The following is a 23847-nucleotide window of genomic DNA, read 5'->3' on the forward strand; positions in this document are numbered from 1 at the left end:
TCGATAATTTGTCCTCTGAAGGAAGGACATTTATAAAATTGCATTGTGAAGTTTTATAAATGTTGCGTCTAAAGTGTCCGAGGCACTTTGTAGAGACTTTAAGAAGAGCGTTAAGGAGAATAAGTCGAAGCGACACGGCCCCATTGCGCTTTTTCTCTTGTTATATTATATATTTTATACACAACAGCGAATTCGTCATTTGTTAATTTTTCCTTGTGTATATGTAATATATTACAGTTCAACAAAAGTCGTGTGCGTGTGTTATGTATGAGAGAGACAAGATTAGATATAAATATTCTTCGAACATTATCTCTCTGTGTGCGTGATTAAAAGGACACTTCTTTTTTTTTTACAGGGCACTTGCATGTTTTCTCGAAAAATCTTTCGAATAAAAAAAAATCTACAATGTACAATACATATCGGGCTCTCCAGTAGAAGTCTAACTATATAAAAGTATAAAACATAGTCGCGTTATTCTCTATTTGCTAACTCGTCGACGCGGCGATCACGAATTCTCGAGATCTAACGTTAACGATAATAAATAATGGCTTTTAAATACTGATGTACAAATTGTTTGCGGCTTACAGCGTATAATTAAACTATATGGCAGTGGTCTCGCTATTTACGCGTAAAATGTCACCGTCTGCACGCGTTACTTGCATGCAACGAAATTGTTCGTGCCATCGTTTGTCTGCCACGGTGGGACCGACGCGTACGGTCTCCCTCTCTCCCTTTTCTTTTTCTTTTTTCTATCTTCGTGTCACGACGATTAAGCCTAACGAAACGGTCTACGGTTTAGCATCTTTTGGCTTTGTTAAGTCTTAAAGAACGCCTCGTCGCCTGCGAATATGGCACGTTAATCCCGGTGCGATTGTTGAATCCAACGCGGCTCCTCGAGCAATCTTTGGAACTAAAAGCGCTGAACGCCGAGGTAATTGTCTTCCCTCTTCACGGCCTCGCCATCATTGAACCGGGCAGGAGCTCAGGTGGATATTGTGCAGTTCAGCCATGTCCGTCCAGTCTCGCCTTTCCCCTCTTATCATCACATTCCTGATGCACCCGTTGAAGTGGTCTCGCGTTAACAGTGAGCCTTTCTGAGCGGTTGCTGAAAACAACGAAGTAGTATTGGTTAAGCTATTGTACTTTCACGTTCTTTCATTTATCATATGGAATTTACATACCAATGTGTAATATAATTTAACGCAACATTCATTTACCTGGTATACCGCCTATATACAACGGGCCGGAGAAGATAGAGCTATTGAAACGATAATTGACGTTAGTGGGCAGGCCGTATTTTTGGTCCAGCTCGTCCACCTTGAGCGCCAGTTCCTCGTCGTTGTACACGGCCTGGATCCTGTGCCATCGATTGTCGCAGATTGCATAGTGACTGGCGAATCCCTGCTCCACATACAGTGGATTGTTGTCGCCCAGATCGCCTGACATGATCACCTTACCGTTGTTGAGTTCCAGCGATAGAGAAGGCGAGCCACTGGGTGCGGTAATCGACAACAACACGCCGGACACCTCCGACGTTCTAAACTCCAATTGAAGTTCAAGCACGCCGTCCACCTCGAAGTTGTTTCCTAAAAGAATATAAAATCATTATTTTAAAGATCCAAAACGGAATAGAAAAAAAATTCATACTTTTCAATGTTTCTTGATATTAAAATAAGAATATAATCTTACTTCATATCTTTTGTATTGTTAATTAAGATGCCATTATGTTTTGCAGTAAAAAATGTCATATTGTTTTAAATTTAAAAGATAATAAAAATGATATGATTCGAATTGAAGTCGTTTATTCTGTTTAAGTTTCTCTTATGTTTTATTAGTAGTTTCATGACTTACGATAAACAGCGTAAGCTTCGCCCTGGAAATACGCTCCGCTCTCGACGCTCGGGAAGCACTGACCGACGTTGAAGGCTCTACTGGTGGAGCCTACCATGTCGTAGACGTTTCCATTGATCTTCAAGCCTCTGATACATCCCTTCAGTGTCTCCAATCTAACGACCACTTGTTCCGGGATGGGTGTTCCACTTTCCGGGAGACCACCGATATACATCATGGACGCGAGGCTGATTTTCCTCGGTACTTTGAGGACGCGTGGTGTCTGACTATCCACTAATAGGGTAAGCTTCCTTTCTTCGTGACTGATAACGACATGATGCCAATTGCCGTCGTTAAACGGTGTTTTAAATAGTATTTCCTTCTTTAGTTTGCTTTTCACCACCAAAAGAAGCTGCCCGTCCCGGATGAGCACCATCAGATAATGCTTCAATCGAAGACCCTGTAAATATAAATTTATAATAACAGCGGCTATAATGTTAATTAATTAAAAATTGAAAAAACTATATTTATGTCAAAAATTGGCGTTATAAAGACGGACAATTTTTGTAAAATGTATTTTGTTAAACTTAATGAATTTAATAAAACAAATTCAAGTCAGTGCAAATGAAATTGGCAAAATACTGATTATATAAGGCAGGTTTTTTTACCGGAGTGATGAACAGCAGTCCATTGGGGTAGTACGTCCTAAAGTCGAATTCTATCGCATATTTCTTCTCCCAGAATTTCTTGAAGTTGAGATAGAGCTGCGTGTGACTGTGCGGCTTATCGCCGAATTTCAAAGCACCCGGTTCTAGCGAGTAGTAAGGCACTTTCTGGCATCCTTCGGGCTGCGTGGACATCCCGCGAGACAGTGACGCCGATGGTGTGTAACTCGGCGTGTCTTTCCCCATACTCGGTCCGGCACGACCGATTAGAGCGTGATCGAATTCAACTGCATCGTCGAATCGAAGATTTCTAAAAAAAAAAGAGAAATTAATCATATCATACAAAGTGTCTCCGTGATGACACTACTTATAATTTTAATGCGCCGAGATTTATGGCATAGTTATCTTTCAAGTAATTACAAGCAATATTTAATTGATTTGATTTCACGACTTACAGATCGTTGAAAATCACATCTTTGATTGCACCGTACAGTGGCGTGTTAGTTGCGACCATTTTAGTATTATTGATGGGAGCCGGTAGCCCACCAAAGAAAAGTCCCCTGTTTGATTCGGGAGCCTTGATCGCGATACTACTGCGCAACCTTCCGGATGTTTGATACGCATCATCGATTCTCAGCTCTACTTCTTTTCTTTTTTTAAGGACGGTGACCGAGTGATATCTCCCGTCGTTAAAAGTGCTGTTCGACTGGAGAACCAACTCGCCCTGGCCGGCATTTAAGCGTACTTGCACTTGTCCGTTGAGAATGCACACGGAGTAATAGCTGTTTCTCTGAAGAAACAAATTCAACAAATAAATTAATTTCAATTATCTTGATGATTGTAATACGCAAATAAAGTTTATTTTTGTGAATAATATTATAATATGTCTTTTTATTACGGATTTACTTAGAATAGAAGTATTTAAGACTATTTTTTAACATTTATAATAAATTGTTTTGTGCACTTAATTTTAGTGATTCTTTTTTATAATAAAAAAAATTAAATAATATTAAATTAACAATAGCCTTACGTTTGCTGTTTCGTTGAGATTATCTTTTATTCTGTGACGTTCGAACGTGGAGAGAAGGAGCATAGCTGCATCTTGCATGGTTCTGAAGGAGAAGCTTAAAACAGACTGGATCTTCCGCAAAGTGAACGCGGAGTGTTCGAGATATCCATTCCCATAAAATCCGACTATCTTCAAGGGCTGCGACAATAAAATAAATTTATGTTTAATTTTGATGACATGCAAAATATTGTAGCTACATCTAAAGAAATTCAAATAGAATGTTCAAAAGTTAGATCTATTTTAAAGAATAAGTTAAAAGATGACGATATATGTACCTTATTACCGCAACTGGATTCTACCCCGTAATACTGTTCGGCCATTGGATCGTAACCTTCCTGTACTATGATATTTGCCATGCATCCGAGGAACGACACCTGCGAGGGTAACATCAGTTTCTCGGCGCGGAAGCTCGGCGGCAATCCGCCGATATAATACTTAGCCTGCGCCAGATCCGGAATATCCTCCTTTTTAGGCTGTGGCGTGGGCACAACGATTAGCGAATCGTCGTTATCGATGCTAAGACTGCATTTTTCGATATTATGGCGTATTTGATACTGACGGGATGCGTCCACTTTTGTCCAATTGCCGGTGTTATATTTGCGAGTCGAGGATATCTCTTTACTAACGTTCCCGCCGTAACCGACGTCGAGAATCACTTTGCCTTCTCGCAGGAAAATCATAATGTGCTGGTTCTATTAATGATAAATCATACAATAAAAATTAAACTGATTTGTATGAGTATAATAAAATAGATATTTTACTTAGGCCCAGTTTCACAAGTGTCGGTTAACTTTTAATCTTACATTAACTCTTCGTCTCTTTCTAAGGGGGGACGTTCGAAGAAGACGAAGAGTGAGTTAATCTAAGATTAAAAGTTAACTGACACTTGTGAAACTGGGCCTTAGTATTAGAATGTATATAAATGTGCATAAATTGAATTATTATTTTACATACATAGTTTCTTTGCTAAAGTGTAATAATAAAAGATTCTATTTTTAAATTTACCTTAATGTAAATTACATATATTCTTTATTTATTCTCTTTTAATATAAGCAAAGGATATAAGAAGAGATATTTCTTAATATTGAAATACGTATTGAGAAAAATTTAAATAAATTCGTACCTCTCTGTTAGTGGCCAAAAATAGCAACGCATTCTCGTCGTATGTTCGAAAACTAATTGAGACTCCAAACATATATTTATTGTATGGACCAGACGAGACTCTGTTTCTCACGGCGTAGCCTTCTCCGTTGAAACTGTAAGCTATGTCATCTCTGACATCTTCCACTCTGTAACATTAATATCATTAATAAAAGAATTTAAAAAATTTTGGACAATTAAATGTCGCATAGGTCGGTATTCATAGTCGGTTCTTATTTTAAGACCGTCTTAAGTAATGTCTTAAGATGCTAGCTAATACGGCTTTATAATTGGTTAATGACATCTTAAGATTGTACTTAAGACGGTCTTAAATATAAGAACCGACTATGAATACCGGCCACAATAGAAAACTTAAACTACGAAATAATATAACTTTTTAACGTCGAAAGAGAAATTTAATAACTTTCATGGCGAATTTACCCTTCTACGCAAGCTTTGCAAGCCTTGTCCGGTGCTGTCGTGATAAAATTCCAGAGACCAATTTGTCTTCCGTCAAGGATCACTTGATGAATGCAACCCGGAAGACCATTACCGGCAATTAGTTCCGTTGGTCGCCTCTGCGACTTAGGGATACCTCCTATCCACACTCGGTCCGTAGGTAGAACGTCGAAACGACCGTACTCGGAATTAGTCATGTTAATAACAGGGAGATACTGCCCGGACGTCGAAGACTGCTTGTGCACGCTCAGCTTGCCTGTGTGTCGCGTTCTGAGATCAAGAAATAACGATCATTTGAAAAATCAGCTTTTTTTCTCTAGTATCAATTAATGATACCATAATTCGATAAATTATTTTTTACACACCACCAAATTTCAATTGACATTTGTTCATCTATATTAATTAATTCTATTCATTCGGAATAACTACTAATTTTACATTTACGTATTATTACTTACCTCTCAGCCTCGATCCGATACCAAAACTTGTCCTTCTGAATATCGCCGCTTTCGAGGACCTCAGGATGTGTTAGTATGCCTGTACCACCACCGACGTTCCACAGGAATCGCACCTTTTTGTCAACTATTTCTAGAGCAACAAAATCGTCCTGGAAAAAGTCGAAATATCAAGATTTTACTTAAATATCAATGCATTATATAATTCTTATTTCACTTTATAAACAAACTTAATTATTTTAACTATTAAATTTTATTGTTCTAGATATATAATATTATCATAGAACGTACATTAATTCCACTAGGCAAGTAAAACAAGGAACCCTCCTTGCGCGCGGTTGGAAGCGCGAATGTTATCACGATCGACGTCGTTGATGAGGGTTGCAACGTCGCCGGTCTGTACGAACGGATACATTCCTTACCCTCCACCGATCGCAGAGAAACGCGAATCTAAAGTTGAAAAAATATATATAAACTTATATTTCAAAAATTATTTATCACAATTATTTAATCTTAATTAATCAATGCTATATCGGAAATCATAACTTAATTATTAAAAATTTTCTTATATTAAATTAAGAAATCATGATATTAAAGATATATAATAGAAGATTAACAAACAAGAAATTTTTGTTAGTTATAAAGTTATGATAAAGAAATATAAGGACAAAAATTTTTTATTTTAATTTATAAAGATCCGAGCAAGCAGACAAATAATTATTGTTTTTACCCCCTCAGCAGTATTTCGAGCCTCTGCAATCTTGTCTTTCAGATTTTGCAGTTTCGTGGCTAACGTGTCGTTCCACTTGTCGAAAACTGCTTTCCGCTTCATCGCGGCATTCGATAAACTTATTAGCTTCGCATCGGCTTTCTTAATATTGCTCAACGCTTCTGATACTAAAATACAAATATTTTTACAATAGTTTATCATTTTTACACAATATTTAATTTAATGATTAATTAATAATGGAATTTAACAATTGTCCACCAAGTATATACATTTATTTTAAACAGAATTTAAAAAGAAATATTACATTTCTCACTGGCGAGGCCAATCTTCGAGTCGCCTTCACGCTTCAATTCATGCAATTTTGGCTTCAGTCTGTCGGCGATGCCTTGTTTGTAGTAGTCGATTAATCGTTGCGTGCTTTTTACTGATTTCCTTACTTCATCGTTGTCCTCCGAGATATCCAATAGATCTTCATGCACTGTTAAACGAAAATTAATACAACAATGCTAAAAATCTTGTTTCGAGCCGCATTTCTTGGAATCAGTAATAACATGGCATGATTTGTAACATAGACTAACATTTTTTACTATTACTCTGCAACTCTCGCAATTTCACATTTATCTCATTGTCCTTTATCCCAGTGCTGTTCAATGTATCTTTCAAAACGAGCACGGCTTGCTTCTGAGCGTCCAACACGGTATTCGCATTCTTGACTAGTTTGCCGTGCTCCTTTGCCGTTTCCCACTGTTGCGATGACTTAGCCAACACTTCCTTGGTATCGTCCAACAGCGATTTCTGTCCCGAAGGAGGGAAAACCTTGAAAAAGCATCTACATTACATTTATAGCCGATTCTCAAAATTATAAAACCGTATTAATATGATTATATAAAAACATAAGATCAGAATTTAGAAAAATCAATAAAAAGCTAACAATTATTTTAAATATAGTTGATATTTTTTAGTTAAATTCCTTTATTCTCGAATACTTGTTAAAATATTTTATCTGAAGCTTATTTCAATTAATTTCATTTCTTATAAAAATGGTTTTTTTTCTGTGTAAATTTATATGACAGTGCGCGCTTATACCTAAATTATGGAAAAAATTATGGTTAAATTTTGTAAACATCTAAAACATTTAATGCCTGATAATTTGAGATTAGAAAAGTTCATTATTTATGTAAAAAATGGAAAAGGAATGATAGCTTTTTGACATATTGGCTTCAATTTTTAATAAGGAGAACAATTAAAATGCTAAGGCTCCAAGTTCAAAGAGAATCGCATGATCGTTTTTTACCTTCTTATGCACGTCCTCGACGGATTCCTTGGCTGCTAGTGCGGTGACTCTCGCTGCTTGCAGGCCATCGACGATGTTCTTGTAGGCCTGGCTTGCTTTCAGAGGACTGGCCGCAATATCTCGTGTCTCGGCGAACAGACTGTTCCACAAAAATGTTATCACATTATCGAGTCATCGACGATTATATCGCTGTCGGTCAGATAACATCACCGGTTTTGGATTTAATGGGATGTAATTATCGATTGAATTAATTATGCTAACAGGATATGCTCACCTGACATACTGATCGACGTAGCTGGACAAATTCTTCGCATGTTGCACTGCTGGTACCACGTACTTCTCGGGGTACTCGTAATTTAGTCGGTACAGGAGTTCCTCCTTCATGCTCAGTTTCTCCGTCCAGTATGTTAATTTATCTCGTAAGTCTGGGAGATCCTGAAAGAGTCACATTTAAGTTTTTAAAATATTAACACACTAACAGAGAGACAATAATAATATTCAGAATTATTTATTATACGTTACTTCTTTCTTCACCGTTATTGATTTGTTTTCTGTTATAAGTTGTTAAAAAAAATATATCTCTACTTGAATATTGTTTCCCGCGTCGACAAGTAGACCGTGAGCCTCGTCGATGAGTTTCTGTCCCTCGGTGATCGTTTGGTTTGTTTCGTCGCGCAGTATCCCGATACGGACGCATTGGTTCTTGGTCTCGACGAATGTCCCATTGATACGGTTGTACAAACTATCGTAGCTGAATAGCGTTTCCATGGTGTTTTCTATGACCGTTCTCATATCATCCAACTTTATCTCGAAATCTTTAGCGTCGTCCTGGGCGGATGCCAAAGGCTCAGTCGCGTCATGAAGAGAATTTAGCCATGCCACATATTCGGTAACACCGCTAATTAATTCAAAACATATTGTTCATTAATAAATTATTTTAAAAATTAACGTTTCTCTCTCTCTCTCTTCTAGTTAATTTATTAAAATTATTTATTAAATTAAAACAATACTCACTCAAGGAAGTTTTCCACTTCCGTAGTTCTTTTGGCTATATCGACGGACTTTAAATAATTCAGGATTGTCTTCGCAGTTTTTAAGGCTTTCTTGATTTCAATTTTCCTATTGTCATTGCTATAATGATTGAGTTCCGAAATTGTATCTGAAGTTTGAGAGAAAAGATTACTCTAAAAGTATTTACACACTGCAGCGCAATGATGTTAACAATAATTAAGACAAATTTAAATCATAAGTAAAAGTTGATACATACCTCCTATGTCTTTTCTCAAATTATCGAGCGTAACCTTTGCGGTAAAAACATTATTTCTCAAGTCGCCACTTTTGGTCTTCAACGTACCAACATGTTTTGCATGCTTGTTCAACTGTAAAGTAGAATAAAACGTCAAAAATATTCTAAAGTTTACTATAGACGATTTATATAATTTGTCGGATTTTAGAATAAAATTCTATAATTTTATATAGAATTTGCCATACAATTTAATACATGTATGCGTATTTTGTTACATGCATGCATCTGATTCTTTAAATATGTTTTATTCATACGGCACATAAAATTATAAATTTTAGAATTCTATTCTATTCTAAATTCCGACGCGAATTATAAAATAAAAATAAAAGATTTAAAAAAAATTGTACAATTTGTCACATAATATTCCTTAAATAACGATTGCGCTATTATTATCTAACAGTATTAAAGTGACATACATTTCTTAACATAGTTTCAACATCTTCCGCAAGCTTCTTGTATTCATGCCACGGTACATTTCTCATTCTTTGCTGCAGTTGTGTTCGCAGCTCCAATTCCTCGAGATATGCAGTCACGTTGGAATCGATATCTGACAGTGCTTCCCAGGGGGGTGGAATGTATCCGCCTGCTATGTGACCCGTTCCCTCGGCCAGGTTCTCGGACAGCATCGCGACAGTGTCGAGCAGAATTCCCGTGCAATTGTCATCGCAAGCTAAACATCGCAACGTAATGTAAACGAATTTGTGTGGTGATGTTATTGTGCAAAGATTAGTAAAACAGAATGACAAATTCTAACTTTCTAGATACTCATACAGATTAATTTTAAGACAAAATCGTTCGGCTTGTGAATAAACTTACAAGTGCAAACGTTGTTTATATAAACGTGTCGATACGCCGTGCACTGGGAGCAATCCCTGCCCGTAGAACCGGGCCTGCATTTGCACTGTCCTGTCTCGCCGTCGCAGGCGTCGCTCAAACTTCCTGCCAAGTTGCAGTTGCACGGAACGCACTTGCCGTCCGGAAGGCCAGGAGAGCCGTAATAGCCATAGGCGCAGTGTTCGCATTTTCTACCGATGTAGCCTGCGGCAAGATAGAGGTAAATGCATGGAAAAAATAAGAAGTACAAAGCCCACTTTACGGACGATTTATAATTCGCGTCAGAATTCAGAATAAAATTCCATTTATACGTAATACGAAAAAATTTTGAAAAATCAGTATACATACATAGATGAAACATATTAAAATAGATTTTTAAATAATTATCTTTAAACATATAAAATTATAAATAAAATTCTATGTGATGTAAATTATAGATTGTGTAAAGTAAACTTAAGAAGAATCAGACATGTTAAGAATTGCATAAAATTTTAAACATAAGCTTTTTTATAAATAAGTCAGTATGTAATTTTTTTGATTTCTTAACGGTTAATTTTTAAAAATATTTATAACGGAGTTCAAAATTTTGTAACGGGTTCTAATGGAAGACTCGATGGCTGCATAGCAATTATCAAAAAAGACTGTTGAAAATATTAAAAATTGAATTTTATGTTTAATAAAATCGCAAGATTTTCGATGATTTAAGTAAGACTTAAATATATACTTTATCTAATTAAACAAATGTTCTAATCAATTTTTTGTAATTTTCTCAATATATGCAATTTTTCACGTTCTTGTCTATTTACCTGGCTTGCAGTGACAAATGGGTTCGTTGTCCGTACGAACCACGCAGGTACTCGAAAATCTCTTATCAACTTGCGGGCATGGACATGGCTTGCAGCCTCCAAACTCCGGATGACCGTAGAAACTGTCAGCGCAAACGTTGCAATGTGCACCAACCGTGTTTTCTTTGCAATTCTATAACGTTAAATTTTAATATTATATTAATAATTATTCAAACATTAATACTTTATACACGTTATATAGAGATCCGTACTACTTATTTCTTTTTACACGAATTAAAAACCACCCACGACATTAAATAATCTATATATTTATTTCTTCCAAATTTTATTAATACAAAAACATCGGAAAAATATTAAAATCGGAGGGGGGGGGAATCAATTTACAGAAATAATTTGTATGAATAGCAAATGCAGATAATCGAAAAAAAAGGATGTAAATCCGTAAATATCATACAGATTCGAAGGCTCCTTAGTAAGAAATTTATCTTGTATCAACTCTAGCTCATATCCTTATACACTTGTCTCTCAGCACACTTCCTGTCGCGCTATCATCTTTGCGAATAGTGTACACTCGTAGGAAAATGTTTAAGTAATGCTTACCAAGCAATATCCCGTCTCCCTGTCGCACAGCTCGGATCTCCCGTTGCACTGGCAGCGCCTGGCTTGTCCGACAAGATCGATCACGATGGTAGACGTGGCAGTGGTGTTCTTGTACCACCTGTAAAAACCGATGCTGGGATCCTGGCAAGACGTGCCGTTGTATTCCGCCGGGCACTGGCAGATCTCCACTCCAGTCGCCAGCGGTGGCGAGTGCGTAGGCATCAGGACGGCGGCGTCGAGAGAAGCTTCCAGCAATCTGAGCAGCACACGGATTAATAAAGTACCATTAGAAATTCATATTAAAAAAAAAAACGTAATAGAAATAACAGATAAAATAATTTTTGTTTCTAAATTTGCTTGTCAAAAATAAAACATGGAAAGAAACATTAAAAAATAAATGTATAACAATTTATTTTACTGTCTATAATGTAGTTACGCACGTAGTTTTCGTGAATTCGGCGTTGTCGGAGGCTTTCACGAGGATGTACTGCAGGTTTTGTAACGCGACCATTAGGACCTCTCTGGAGACTTTGTAATCCGGTCTGTTTTGTAGCTGCCACAACGACTCGTGGAATCTAAGATAACAGATACATGTCAGTCATATAGCGTAAGGTTTGAACAGTGTTAATAAATCTTTTAAAAAATTCCATAATATGATAAAATCTAATTAAATAGATTATTCATTAAATTCTAATACAATGAATTATGCATTAAAGTGTTTAATTCACATTTAATTTACATCGAATCACGTGCTCTTTTTCCTCTTTTCAATTAACTGATTATATACCTGACTTCGTAATGATTATCGTTCACTGGTAGATGCAGATAATACTCCAGGACAATCTTATTGTTTCCTTGCAACTGCACCACAGGATATCGAAGATTCGATCTCAGAGGTATCCCACCTTCCGTCGAGGTTTTAAAGCGCAGGAATCCTCCGTAAGAAACGACCTTAAAGGATTTAATGCGAGTCTCTGATGTTTCATGCGGTTCAATCACAAGCGAATTGTACGTACACAAAATTTGATTTAAAAACGAGACGAAATGCATCTCAACTTATTTGTATTTAACGCAGAATGTGTTCGAAACATCTTCGAAAAATTACCTTATCGCCTAGAAAGGAATCCGGCAGTCTCCAATATAAAGGATAACTGTAATAAAGATTTGTGGGCAACGTAACATCGCCATTGGATCCGGGTATTACGGAGAGGCCGTTTGTCACGTTCAATCCGCCGTTCACCGCTGGCAATACAGTCGTGGAGCCGAAGTTTGTTATCTGTTTAATCGTACGATAATATCAGACGACGATACGACGTATAAAATATTGTTTGATAAAACTCATTCGTCAAAATTTAACAGCCGAAACGGATCTTACTATTACATCGTTGACCGTGTCATTGATATAAAGAACGCGGGGCCGAGTCAATCTACGTTGACCCCAACTGAGTCCGGCCTGCTGACAAAGAGTGCTCCTTCCGAAGCAGAAGCACTCGGTGCATCCTCTGACATTGTTCATCGCAAGGCCGAAAGTGCCTTCCTTGCACTGATTGCACTTTCGTCCGATGACCAGTTCCTTGAAAATGATTGTTCAATCAGTGCCTTTCTCCAGCGTTACGTCGGAAGCAAATACATACATTTTTTTTCAAGCAAGTTCAGGATTAATTTCAGACTAAAAAACTCACAGGGAGATAACTAAAATAATCCCATTTTACAATTTTGAGTTGGAAAATTCGTTTCGCATTCTACAAAGTTTACATACATACGAGCCAATTCCTAAACTGTTTACTTTGTTTCTTCAGCATCGATTTTTATTCGATACTTTTTTCTCCATTGCGTAGAAGTAAATCTATTTACACTGTTAAATATTACAGAATAAAATTCAAACCAATACCTTGAGTTAAATAACGTTTTGTTATTTTTAACTACCATGTGTCACAATTTATTATTAAAAAACTATTATTTGAACTTTATTAGTTTAATTAAATTAACAACATATTGAGTAGAAACAATAATGAATGGTTAAAAATTCCTTAAGTATAATTTGACACTGCGAATTTAACAGGGTAAATTTTCTACCTAAACTTTCGCTCCTCCTCGTCTCTCTCACCTTGCACGGGCACTGTCCCTTGTCGTCGCACTCGCAGACGCCGTCCCGGCAGTGCGTCGTGCCGGCCAAGCTGCAGCCGCAAGGACGGCATCTCGGATAGCCGTAGTAACCTTTGGCGCATCTCTCGCACCTGAGCCCGTCGTAGCCGATCCTGCAGGGGCACTGACCCTGATGGTCGCATTGGGACCGCGTGGCGCCCAGGGTGCAAGCGCACGGCTTGCAGCCGACGCTCGGCACCAGGTCCCACGCACCCGGTCGGCACCGGTCGCAGTGCTCGCCATAGGTCAAGCGGGGACACACGCAGCGACCGGTGTCGGGGTCGCACACGTGACCGGGTCGCGTACACGAGTCGCACACTGTGGAGCAATCGTAGGATGTCACATCCGTTCGCCGGTTTATCTCGCCGAGACTTTATATAGAGGTAGCAAAGGACGCGAGCAAAGTCTACTTGGGTGTTTTATAATTTCTTTTTCCCTCTTGTGAAGTTTACAGTCGAGAATTTCGCGCTGATAGTTTATCAGTTACAGAAAAAAAGACAGGCGAGCTTTGTCGCGTATTAATTCCTCAGGATCGCGCGAGCAAAGCTTGTGAAGAAAGTCTTTATTCTACAAGTCTCTTATATTCATCGTTCTGTTCAAGATAGAAATATCATTTGCAAAACTTATAGTACGACAAAGAAATTTGCGAGGGGTTTGATTTTGGCTAAGAAACACCACGCTAGGAAAACGATCTGACTCACGTTGACAGCCGTTCAAAGAGAAGCCATAGTATCCGGACTGACAACTGTTGCAGCGCGCACCACCCACACCCGGCTTGCAGTAGCATACTCCTGTATCACTGTGGCAGGATGCGTTGCGGGATCCCATGGAATCGCAGTCGCAAGATGTGCAGCCGGCTCCCGATGCGAATCCCCAATAACCGACCTAATTTGTCATGTTAAATCCGACAATTAGAAATGTCCACCGAGTCGCAAAGACAAACGTCAGATGTGCGAGAGCAGTCGCAAGATTAATCGATATTGTCTTGAAGCTTGCATTAATAGAATAATAAATAAAAAAGAAGAATAAATATTTAAGAATATTAAAAAATTGTGACTTGTCTAGATTAGACTCTGCTGGCGTCAGTCTCTTAGCAAGCTCTTAGTCTTACATTATCGTATTAATTGTCGGCATTGTCGCGAAAGATCTGTCGAGTGACTTTGATCGCCGGACTTCGACGGACAATACGATTTATCATGTCTGACTATGTCCGGCGGTTACCACTTCTATATTACAGATCACTGGATATTTCCCGATATCTGATACAGTCGCATTACGAAACAGAGCATTTGTCTTCGCTGTTAGATGTCTATCGAGATAATGTACCTCAACGTTACAGATCACCGATCGTGAGTTTATCTTAATCATCGCGTTTGATATCGCTCGATCAATTTCATTTTCTTTTTGACTTTTGGTTCTTCTAATATTACTTTCTATTGTTACCAATAGTTTTTTACTTAAATAGTTTTACTTAAATATACAAATTTAATCTAATTTACAAAACTGAAAATTTACGGTATTGTAGAACATCCAGTCTTACATTGCATTCGTTGCACTGCCTGCCAATAACGTGTGACTTGCACTGACACTGTCCGGACACGATGTCACAGGCAGAATTCGTGGAACCCAAATTGTTGCAGCCACACCCTGCAATCAGATAAAATATTGTGAGTAAAAAATAATAATTAATTCCCTTCGTAATTCATTTATTTGAAATATAACTATATATCAATATATAAAGTTATCAATAAATAAAATCTCGCCAAAATAAATTGAGATACAAACTCTTAATCTTTGTTGAAAATTATTATTTGGAGATTGAAAATAAATAACATTATATTTAAATTATTATTTCTATTTAAACCTCAAAATTTGTAAGTAGTAATAATTGCTATCGTTCTATATTTGTTCATGATAATAATAAATTTCTCGATGCAAAGTGATGCCCAAGGAAGCTACAATTTCCGTGTCGGCGAGAGGCGTAATTAAACGATCATCAAGACAAGCGTCGGCAAGTGTCGACAGCGGTCTCATTAATAATTCATATAAGATTATTCTTGCTTTCGCGCTAATTGCGCACTGACGAAACATTTGTACCGTTTCTAATCGATTAGTGCGGCGCGAATTCTTTCGGGGCCGGCTCGCGCGAAAAATTCGCGGCGCGACCGCGGCGATCGTAGCTGTATATATACGCGTTCGCCGATTTTGTCCGGCGTGGTCACGCGTGAGCGGCTTGTTTATGCAGCATCGAGCGGATTTTGCAATTAGCGATGCCCGTCGCTGCGAGCGCACCGCATTGTATTCAAATGCCGCAGACGACGGGGCTGTCGTTCTCGCGCGACTGTCGCCCTGGTAATGCCGCGGAAATTATAAATTATGCATGGTCGCATCGAGCATCGCCGGCTGAAAGCGTATCGATTTCCTATTAACGGTGGGCCCTTACAAAGGGATTACCCGCGAGAATTGATTCGGCGACGGCAATCGGCGTGTTTACACACCGCTGCGATTCGTTCGTACGATCGTCGAGACATTCATGCGTGATTATCATGAATAATAGAAGACGATGATAGCGCGTATCTGTGGAGAACATGATTGAAATAAAACCGATTACATTCGTATATATTTTTGTTCCTTGAGGAATACAGGTGATCCTCGAATACTTGAATTGCGCGGAGTCTCGAGTGGCACAGTGAAAAATTGTGACGACTCTACTTTTTAGAAGTTTTGTTTTAAATAAATAAAGTAAATGAATAATCACGCTCATATGTATCAAATACTGTAAATGATAAAGGGCTAATAAACGAGCATCGATAGTTGTTAGAAAATTAACTTCGTGTATTAATATTACCCTTTTTATATTTTATATTAATACACACAGTTAATTATTTAATAACTGTCAGTATATACTTATAGTATTTTTAAAAATAATCCCTTGGAACCAAACGTCCAATTTTATATGGATCCTGGAAGTCTCGAATTGCACGGTTTTCAATAGCACGGAACGTGATATCCAAAATTGATGTAGGTATAAATTCTCGAATAACACGGATTTCAATAACGCAGAATCAATTAATAGTGTTATTTGAAGGTTATCTGTACATTCTTTTTAAAGAATAAATTTCCAAATGTAACTGCAAACTTTAATCCACGCATTTTCAACCAAGGACTGTATCAATTCTGTTGTAAACCATTAGACAACGTACGACACAAATATACTCGAAAGAGAGATGAATAATTCCTTTCGCGGTGTTTCTCCACCGCGTATCAATTCCGATCGATCATGTCACGCGAGGCATTACCCTCCCATGATTATGTGCATAATTACTCTTACATCATCGAGTAACAATCGTGTTACACGGGAAATTACATTACAGCCGGTACGGCCTCGTAAATTAATATCGCATTGTAGAGTCCGATTGAATCGGAAGTTATTAACTGCTGAATAGTAAGCGAGATGAATTATTCGCTCGACTGTCCAGGGAATAAAATTTTATTTAAATTTTATATTACAATTTTTATCTTGTCGCGTCATTTGTATAAGTTTTCCGTCATTTGACAGCGGACGTAAAAAGTGCCGCAATAATCGTATTAAAAAATGTAAGGCTTACGAGAACATTGACCCATAAAGGACGTGACATACCGGAGGCTGGGCAACCGCCGACGACGTCGTAAGAAAGCACGCACGTGCAAACGCATTTTACGCACTGTAATAATTTTAATAGCGTACGGTACCTCGCCGGCTCACCTGGCCGAGAGTTGAATAATTAGCCGAGCGTTTCAGCAATTCCGAAAATTAATTAACGACGGGGTAATCAGGAAGACGGGCGAGCTGAAACGTCCGTGGTGGCATACCACGCTGCATACTGTAAATCTCGCGTTACTGCCGTCTTATCAATTAACCCTTACGAGACGAAGGAGATGCCACGGCTCTCTAGTTGATGTCCAAGGATGTACAAGGTGCAAGCAGGAATGCTCATAATGTAATATATCAGCGCTATCGTTAAACGCTAAAGATATCCTATAATTAAGATCCAGCTGACTCCGCTATAATTGTTCTTTTATAACTCTATAATCTTTTATAATTATTTGTGCAACAAACATGTATAACATAAAAAGATCTTATATATTTGTTCATCCATATGCACAGCCGCATGCAACAAAAACTAGAGTCTTCTGCATTTAGTCGTGCAAATCGGTGAAAAGTTAAATCAGCTGTTACACGACACGGTTAGCTGGGATACAGCTATATCCGACGTGAAAATTTTCGCGTCCCCAGGTGCGAAGACACGGCGTGAACGAGGTGACAGCACCGTAATTATCGTGCGCGTCTCGTCGCGTATTAGTTTAACGAGCGGCGACGTTATTATGCGCGGAATTATCAGCTAACGTTCCCGATTTTCGCCGCAAACGGGGTGCGATTTGAATAATTATCGTGCCGCGCGCCCGCGTGTGTTTGTGCGTAGACGCGGATTTATGCTGTCTAATAATGCGCTAAGTGTTTTCCGCGAACGCGCAGTCGAGAGCTGTCACACTTGACACGTGTTAATTTCGCGCGACTGAGTTATATTACGCGCGTGTCGTCGTAGATTTTCGCACGGCACGCTACCCGTTAGAAAAATAACGCTAATGGCATTAACGGGCTTGAGTCGGACACAATTATATTATTCAAGTCGCTTAGCGTGTCACTTATTTAGAATTTAGTAGCGGTATTTATATTTTAACCCCAAACCCTTTACAATGATATATTTTCAAATGTTCCCACGAAAAATGGAGCTCATGCTCCCATTGATGATAGTTGAGTGATTGACCTACCCGGTTGTACACTTAGCAGTAGGTACTCAGTTTACTTAATTTTTTATACTATGTTGAAATTGAAATTTTAACAATATAAGCATTTTATTCTCTTTTCTAAGCCTTGAACAACATTGAAAATAATTTTCATAACTAAATATCAAAAAATCAATGAGTAAGGAGACATTTTTCATGTCTTTTAGACCCCATGTGTCATTTACGAGCTTCTTGAGAGGGGTGGCATTTAAGGGTTAAGGATACTCCTCGCGCGCGATAAATATATTTTATCATCATATTTATACAATAAATGATTGTATAATGTACAAAGTTTGTCTTCTTCAACGTTAACTCTTATTCCACTTCTTCATCGTACACTGTTAAATTCATAGTGTCAAATTATACTTAACTTGAGTAATTTTTAACCAATTCATATAGGTCAGTATTGCTTCTACTCAATATGTCGTTAATTTAACTAAACCAATGGAGTTCGAATAACACTGTTTTGCGTTAAAATAATAAATTTTAACACACACATAATAGTTAAAAATGTTATTTAATAAATTCAAGGTAATGCTTTGAATTTCATCGTTCAATATTTAACAGTATAAGGAATCCGCGCTTTTTTCCCTTTTGCCAAGGCGCTTTTCAAGATTTACGCGATGTGTGGGAAGCAAGTGAAATTTTCGCTTAATAATGGAAACAAATTCACGCTGGCAAAGGATTAAAGGCTCGTTAGCGCAAATATATAGTGGCGGCGTGACGCATGATTAATTCAGGCAGCCGTAAACGCGCGAGCGGCGGCTATCGCGCGCATAAATAATGATCCCGCGTCTCTCTAATCCCGCCGGGCATTCAGAGCCGCGTTTGCGGGCGAATAAATATCCGTTCTCGTTGCGCACAAAAGATCGGCGAGATCGGCCGGCGGAGGCGATCGCTAATCGTGACAAATACGCGTCGTTCCTTAACGCCGCCGAGTCGCAATAAGGTTTATTAATTGTAACGAACCGATTCGAGACTTAATGTCGGCCTCGCACCGCATACGCAAAATGATTTAAGAATGAAATCACTGCTCCAGCGAGTTAGCCGGAGTGGATTTATCCGATTATTAAGGCAGACACGTTCGTGCAATTAGACAGGCGTATACGTATATGGGACTCGCGATACAAATGACGCACTAACGTGATTAACGTGATGCATTAGCGGTGATATTAACAATCAAACAGATTTATGATTCCAATAACGACAACCAAATAAAGCTTTACCTCCAATTTATTAAAAGTAATTCATAATTTCGATAGAAACAAATTTTTAAGGAATGTAATTTTATGCAACCTCGCGTAAGAGGTTTAATTAAAATCAGAACAAGATGTTATATGAACAAACTGTCATCATTTCTATTTAAAAACTTGTATATAGCTTATTTTTTAAGAATACACTGTTAAATTCGTAGTGTCAAATAATATTAAATATTTGAGTAATTTTTAACTATTCCTGTAGATCGCCATTGTTCCTGTTCAATATGTCGTTAATTTTACTAAAACAATGTTAACCCTTAAATGCTACACCTCTCTGGTCTAAAAGACCCCAGCATGAAAAATGTCTCCTTACTCATTGATTTTTTTATCTTTAGTTACAAAATTTTTTTTCAATGTTGTTCAGGACTTAGAAAAGAGAATAAAATGCTTATATTGTTAAAATTTCAATTTCAACATAGTATAAAAAATTAAGTAAACTGAGTACTGCTAAGTGTACAAACGGGTAGATCAATCACTCAACTATCATCAATGGGAGCATGAGCTTCATTTTTGGCAAGAACATTTGAAAATATATCATTGTAAAGGGGCTGGGGTCCGCTGGACCCCACGGGGCATTTAAGAGTTAATTTAACTAAACCAATCGAGTTAAAATAATACTATTTTGTGTTAAAATAATAAGTTTCGACATATAGTTTTAAAAATAACAAAATATTAACTTTTAAATTTCACCCTTTAATATTTAACAGTGTACGCATTCGTGCGCCTTTAATAACTCGAAATGTTCGCGTGAGCAGCGGAAAACTGATACCTACCGCTGCTGCCAATGCTCCGCATTTCGCGAAACGTGGTAGTCGACGACGTGCGTACTGCGTATAAGACGCGAGCACGATGGTGCGCGGAAATTCCCGTGGCAAATAGCGATCGCTATTGCCGCGCGGTAATGAGCGACGCACCGCCATCGGGCCTGTAATCTCGCCGTTTATAAACGAAACGTTCAAGCTCCCTCTTTCTTTGAGCTATAACGTCGGCCCGTGTCGAAGGTAGCATTACGCAGTAAGTGATACTTGACCGGATCGCCGATTTATTGATCGATAAATTGCACGCTATTACCGTGCCGATCGCCGGGGTCGTCGTGGTCGTCGCGAACGTTGCTTTCAGTTTTAGCGGACTTTTCTCCTCCAAAAAATCGGAAAAATCGGAAATTTCGCACGGAATACGGATTTTAACTGAAATCTCGAGAATGATGCGCGGACTGCTGTCGATCGCAGTTTAACGATAGACTCTGTCTATCAAGTACGTAATGAGATACGTCAGGTTGACGACAAGAGAAAAGTATAACTTCGAGAAAAAGTTGTGTCTACTTCAATTTAATTAAGCTGAAGGATGAAATCTTGTGAAAAATTGATTAGTCATCGATATTAAAATAATCAGATCCGCGATGATGAAGTCTACACTGTAGATTTAATGTCATGCACGTAGAGTGAATTCTGAGAGCAAACGAACAAAAAATAGTCCCGTCAGCGTTTCAATTTTACAGCGGGGCGTTAAGCAGAGATCACTTTGCAATCACTTGAGACCGTCATCGAGCGAACGCGCTTCTCCGTTTAATTGCCGCCGGGTCCAGATTATTAAATGCGCTCCCCTCGGTCTTGACGTCCGGCGGATATAAATGTTCTTGTTTGACGTGGAACAAAATTTCAGCGATCGTTATTTTACGCCGCCTGACGTTTCCGAGGCGCAGCGTGTGCTATAATTTTGCCGCGAACAAGTGTGATAATGTCATAGCGAACAAGTCTCGCTTGTCAACTTGTCGCTTTCGGTTCACGCGCTTCGGTCTGCTTTTATTGGGATATACTTGTCGTGCAAACCGGGCGAAGCCTATGCGGTGATCTATAATAATGCCGTTTTGGTATTTAAGTGCCTGTTTGTATAGCTTCAATTTATCGCGGTGGCATCTCGGCATCTCGTTATGCAGGTCGTTGCAATTCCGGCAAAATTGTAGCGATACTTCATTTTAAGATGACGTTGTGTAAATTTTTATATTATTAAAAAGCAGATAATTATTTTTTTATGACAAACAAATTCTCATTCCTTATGTCTAGAATTAGGGGATAACGTTTAACCATTATATCACGAATTATTTATGTAATTGTCGCATTTAAACTTGTGCATTATAGTAAAATAAAAATTTGTCAGGTCTATCTCCCCAATAAAATTAATTGCTAATTATATAAATAATTAAAACGTGTCGTTACATTAAAATAAAAATTTGTCAAGTCTGTCTCCGAATAAAATTAGTTGCTAATTGTATCAATAATTAAGACGTTACACTACAGTAAGGACCAAAGTTTGCATCCTCGTTTAAGAACATTTAGTGTAATTACAATTCGGAGCGCTAGAAAAGTGACATACACATATATACATATATAATTTTATAGCAAAAGCGATAAGCATCGCAATGATACTGCGCGTCTAAAAGCACACACGCATCAAGAATCATGTTTATACTTGCGTACACCGGGAACAACCGTAATTACGTTCGGTCAGAAATGCCACGCAACAGAACGCGCCCGTTTAAACGTCACTTCTCATGCAAATCGGGGCAATCTTTACGGTGATCGGCGGTAAATCTGCTTTAGAATTTAAGTAGCTGTTTGTACATACTCCGGCTGCGCGTTCGCTCGCGGCGATTTTACTGCGGCCGCTGAAAGTATCTCGACGTCGACGGCGCTGTAAAAGACGCTTTTACGCATCGGCATCGGTTTTAGGCGGCCTTTTAACCAGCGACATCGCGAGAAAACGCCGCACATAAACGGATACTTGAAGACGAATCGTTGACCGCTTATTCACTTTATATTGTACAGGATCTTAAAATTATTCATGCAACAAAGTAAAATATGTTTCGCGAGCGCCAAGTTGAGAAGAACTCCAATACTTCCTCCGGTACAAAGTCGTCGTTTAGTCTTAGAAATAAATCACCGAGCATTTTACAGCTTTTTCTCGTCGTATCGGGGATTTAATGAGACTGACAGATAGAAATTTTATCACGACGAAGCATTCCTTCAACAGTTTCGTCGCGTAAAGGTACAATTAGAAGAGCTGTAAAAATAACATGGACTTCACGAAAAATTCCGATTGCAATTCTCGATTGCAATCGTCGCGAGATGCAATCGTTTATTATGACAATTACGATCGTCAGAATGACATAATAAATAAATTTTCACGCATGATGTTCTCAGGAACGATCCGTTGCGTGATAAACTTTTTCCGCCGGCGCGCACTTTCGTTGCAATTACAGCGGGGTCATCGACATTAATCATTAATGGCAGCATCATTGCGAATCTCGTCACTGGCATTACACTCTTCGCTGTGGACGGTAATGAACAAGTTTGCGCAAGATTCCACGTATCTTTTTTTTTAGCGAATAAATGTTAGTTTACCATAAAGTTACGCGCAATCTTTGGCGTTCCCCGAAGTTCAATCGAGTTTATGAATCTCAGCGTGGTAAACTTATACGGAATCTATTTCATGCTCTCGCCATGCAAATTTTATTCATGGATTCGACCGCGGTAGCCTTTTAACTCGCGCACATCCTTTCCGCGCTGGCTGTCCTCTGTGATAAATCGAGAGAAGAATTTTTTTTAATAAGTCAATGCTCTCCTCGTCTCGTTACGTAATAAATTTGCGTATAAAACCATTGACCTAGCGGGATATTCTGCTTATGCGATCTAAAAGATATAAACAGAATTTAATCTCGCCTCGACGAAAGAATGCGTTGAGTATTCGCGCAGTGCGAATACATCTCGTAGGCATTTATAATTCTTCGAACGATCAACGTAACAATCGAATTGATTGTGTTGCAAAATGCAGCCGGCTCGGTCTGTGCAATGCGCGAATGGAACGTCATCGTGCGAAAAAGGAACCCGCCGTGTTGTACGGCTTTTAAACGTATGGCGCTTTATGAACGCGTCCATTGTCGAAAAGTATGCGAGTTTACAAGGGAAAAAAAGACGTCGCTGGAACATCGCGATATTTGTCGTGAATATCTGCAAGAAAGAGAGAGACTTTGAAATTTTCTCACGAAATGCATGGATAGAGCTCATATATTACATTACGATTTTGTGGGTTTTGAAAACTGAGAGGATCCACCGACACAGCGAAGGACTTGTGAGATCAGGCATGTCCGAAAAATTCGCAGAGGATCAAAGACGAGAGATCGCTTGTGAAAGCAACACGATTAATTTGACCATTCGTGATAAATGAGTAACGCGGAAAAGTAATAATTTTAAAGAACATGACGAGGACACGGATAATCGGCGTGATAGTGTAGCAACGATTGCTGAATGATTTATGAGACACCGCGCGCCGACGATCGCCACGGTTTTCCGTGTCGCATCAACGCCATCGTGTTTATCGCCTTTTACACTTTGATTGATTATAACACATAAACGCGATACACCGCATAGA

General features: G+C 38.5%; 1 protein-coding gene across 2 annotated transcripts in view; it reads right to left on the reverse strand.

Moving 5' to 3' along the window:
- Window positions 1-35: 35 nt before the first annotated feature.
- LOC112451810 (laminin subunit alpha-1) overlaps window positions 36-23847 on the reverse strand; it is a 143632-nt gene continuing 119820 nt past the window's right edge. For both annotated transcript variants that reach the window (XM_025011694.1, XM_025011695.1), the window contains 30 exons: window positions 14874-14980; window positions 14035-14218; window positions 13296-13651; window positions 12564-12761; window positions 12294-12464; window positions 11976-12139; window positions 11629-11763; window positions 11189-11444; window positions 10589-10760; window positions 9765-9986; window positions 9365-9618; window positions 8910-9021; window positions 8657-8801; window positions 8228-8540; window positions 7917-8077; window positions 7643-7781; window positions 6927-7164; window positions 6653-6826; window positions 6349-6515; window positions 5910-6068; window positions 5622-5770; window positions 5146-5433; window positions 4688-4853; window positions 3840-4256; window positions 3526-3702; window positions 2951-3285; window positions 2499-2805; window positions 1852-2290; window positions 1218-1586; window positions 36-1105 (listed from right to left, as the gene is read on the reverse strand). In XM_025011694.1, coding sequence (XP_024867462.1) covers window positions 963-1105; window positions 1218-1586; window positions 1852-2290; window positions 2499-2805; window positions 2951-3285; window positions 3526-3702; window positions 3840-4256; window positions 4688-4853; window positions 5146-5433; window positions 5622-5770; window positions 5910-6068; window positions 6349-6515; window positions 6653-6826; window positions 6927-7164; window positions 7643-7781; window positions 7917-8077; window positions 8228-8540; window positions 8657-8801; window positions 8910-9021; window positions 9365-9618; window positions 9765-9986; window positions 10589-10760; window positions 11189-11444; window positions 11629-11763; window positions 11976-12139; window positions 12294-12464; window positions 12564-12761; window positions 13296-13651; window positions 14035-14218; window positions 14874-14980 — 6617 coding nt within the window. In that variant the 3' untranslated portion in view covers window positions 36-962. The remainder of the gene's footprint in view (window positions 1106-1217; window positions 1587-1851; window positions 2291-2498; window positions 2806-2950; window positions 3286-3525; window positions 3703-3839; window positions 4257-4687; window positions 4854-5145; window positions 5434-5621; window positions 5771-5909; window positions 6069-6348; window positions 6516-6652; window positions 6827-6926; window positions 7165-7642; window positions 7782-7916; window positions 8078-8227; window positions 8541-8656; window positions 8802-8909; window positions 9022-9364; window positions 9619-9764; window positions 9987-10588; window positions 10761-11188; window positions 11445-11628; window positions 11764-11975; window positions 12140-12293; window positions 12465-12563; window positions 12762-13295; window positions 13652-14034; window positions 14219-14873; window positions 14981-23847) is intronic.

Source organism: Temnothorax curvispinosus, unplaced genomic scaffold (assembly GCF_003070985.1).
Source record: "Temnothorax curvispinosus isolate PA1 unplaced genomic scaffold, ASM307098v1 QBEX01002587.1, whole genome shotgun sequence".
In the NCBI taxonomy this organism is placed as follows: domain Eukaryota; kingdom Metazoa; phylum Arthropoda; class Insecta; order Hymenoptera; family Formicidae; genus Temnothorax; species Temnothorax curvispinosus.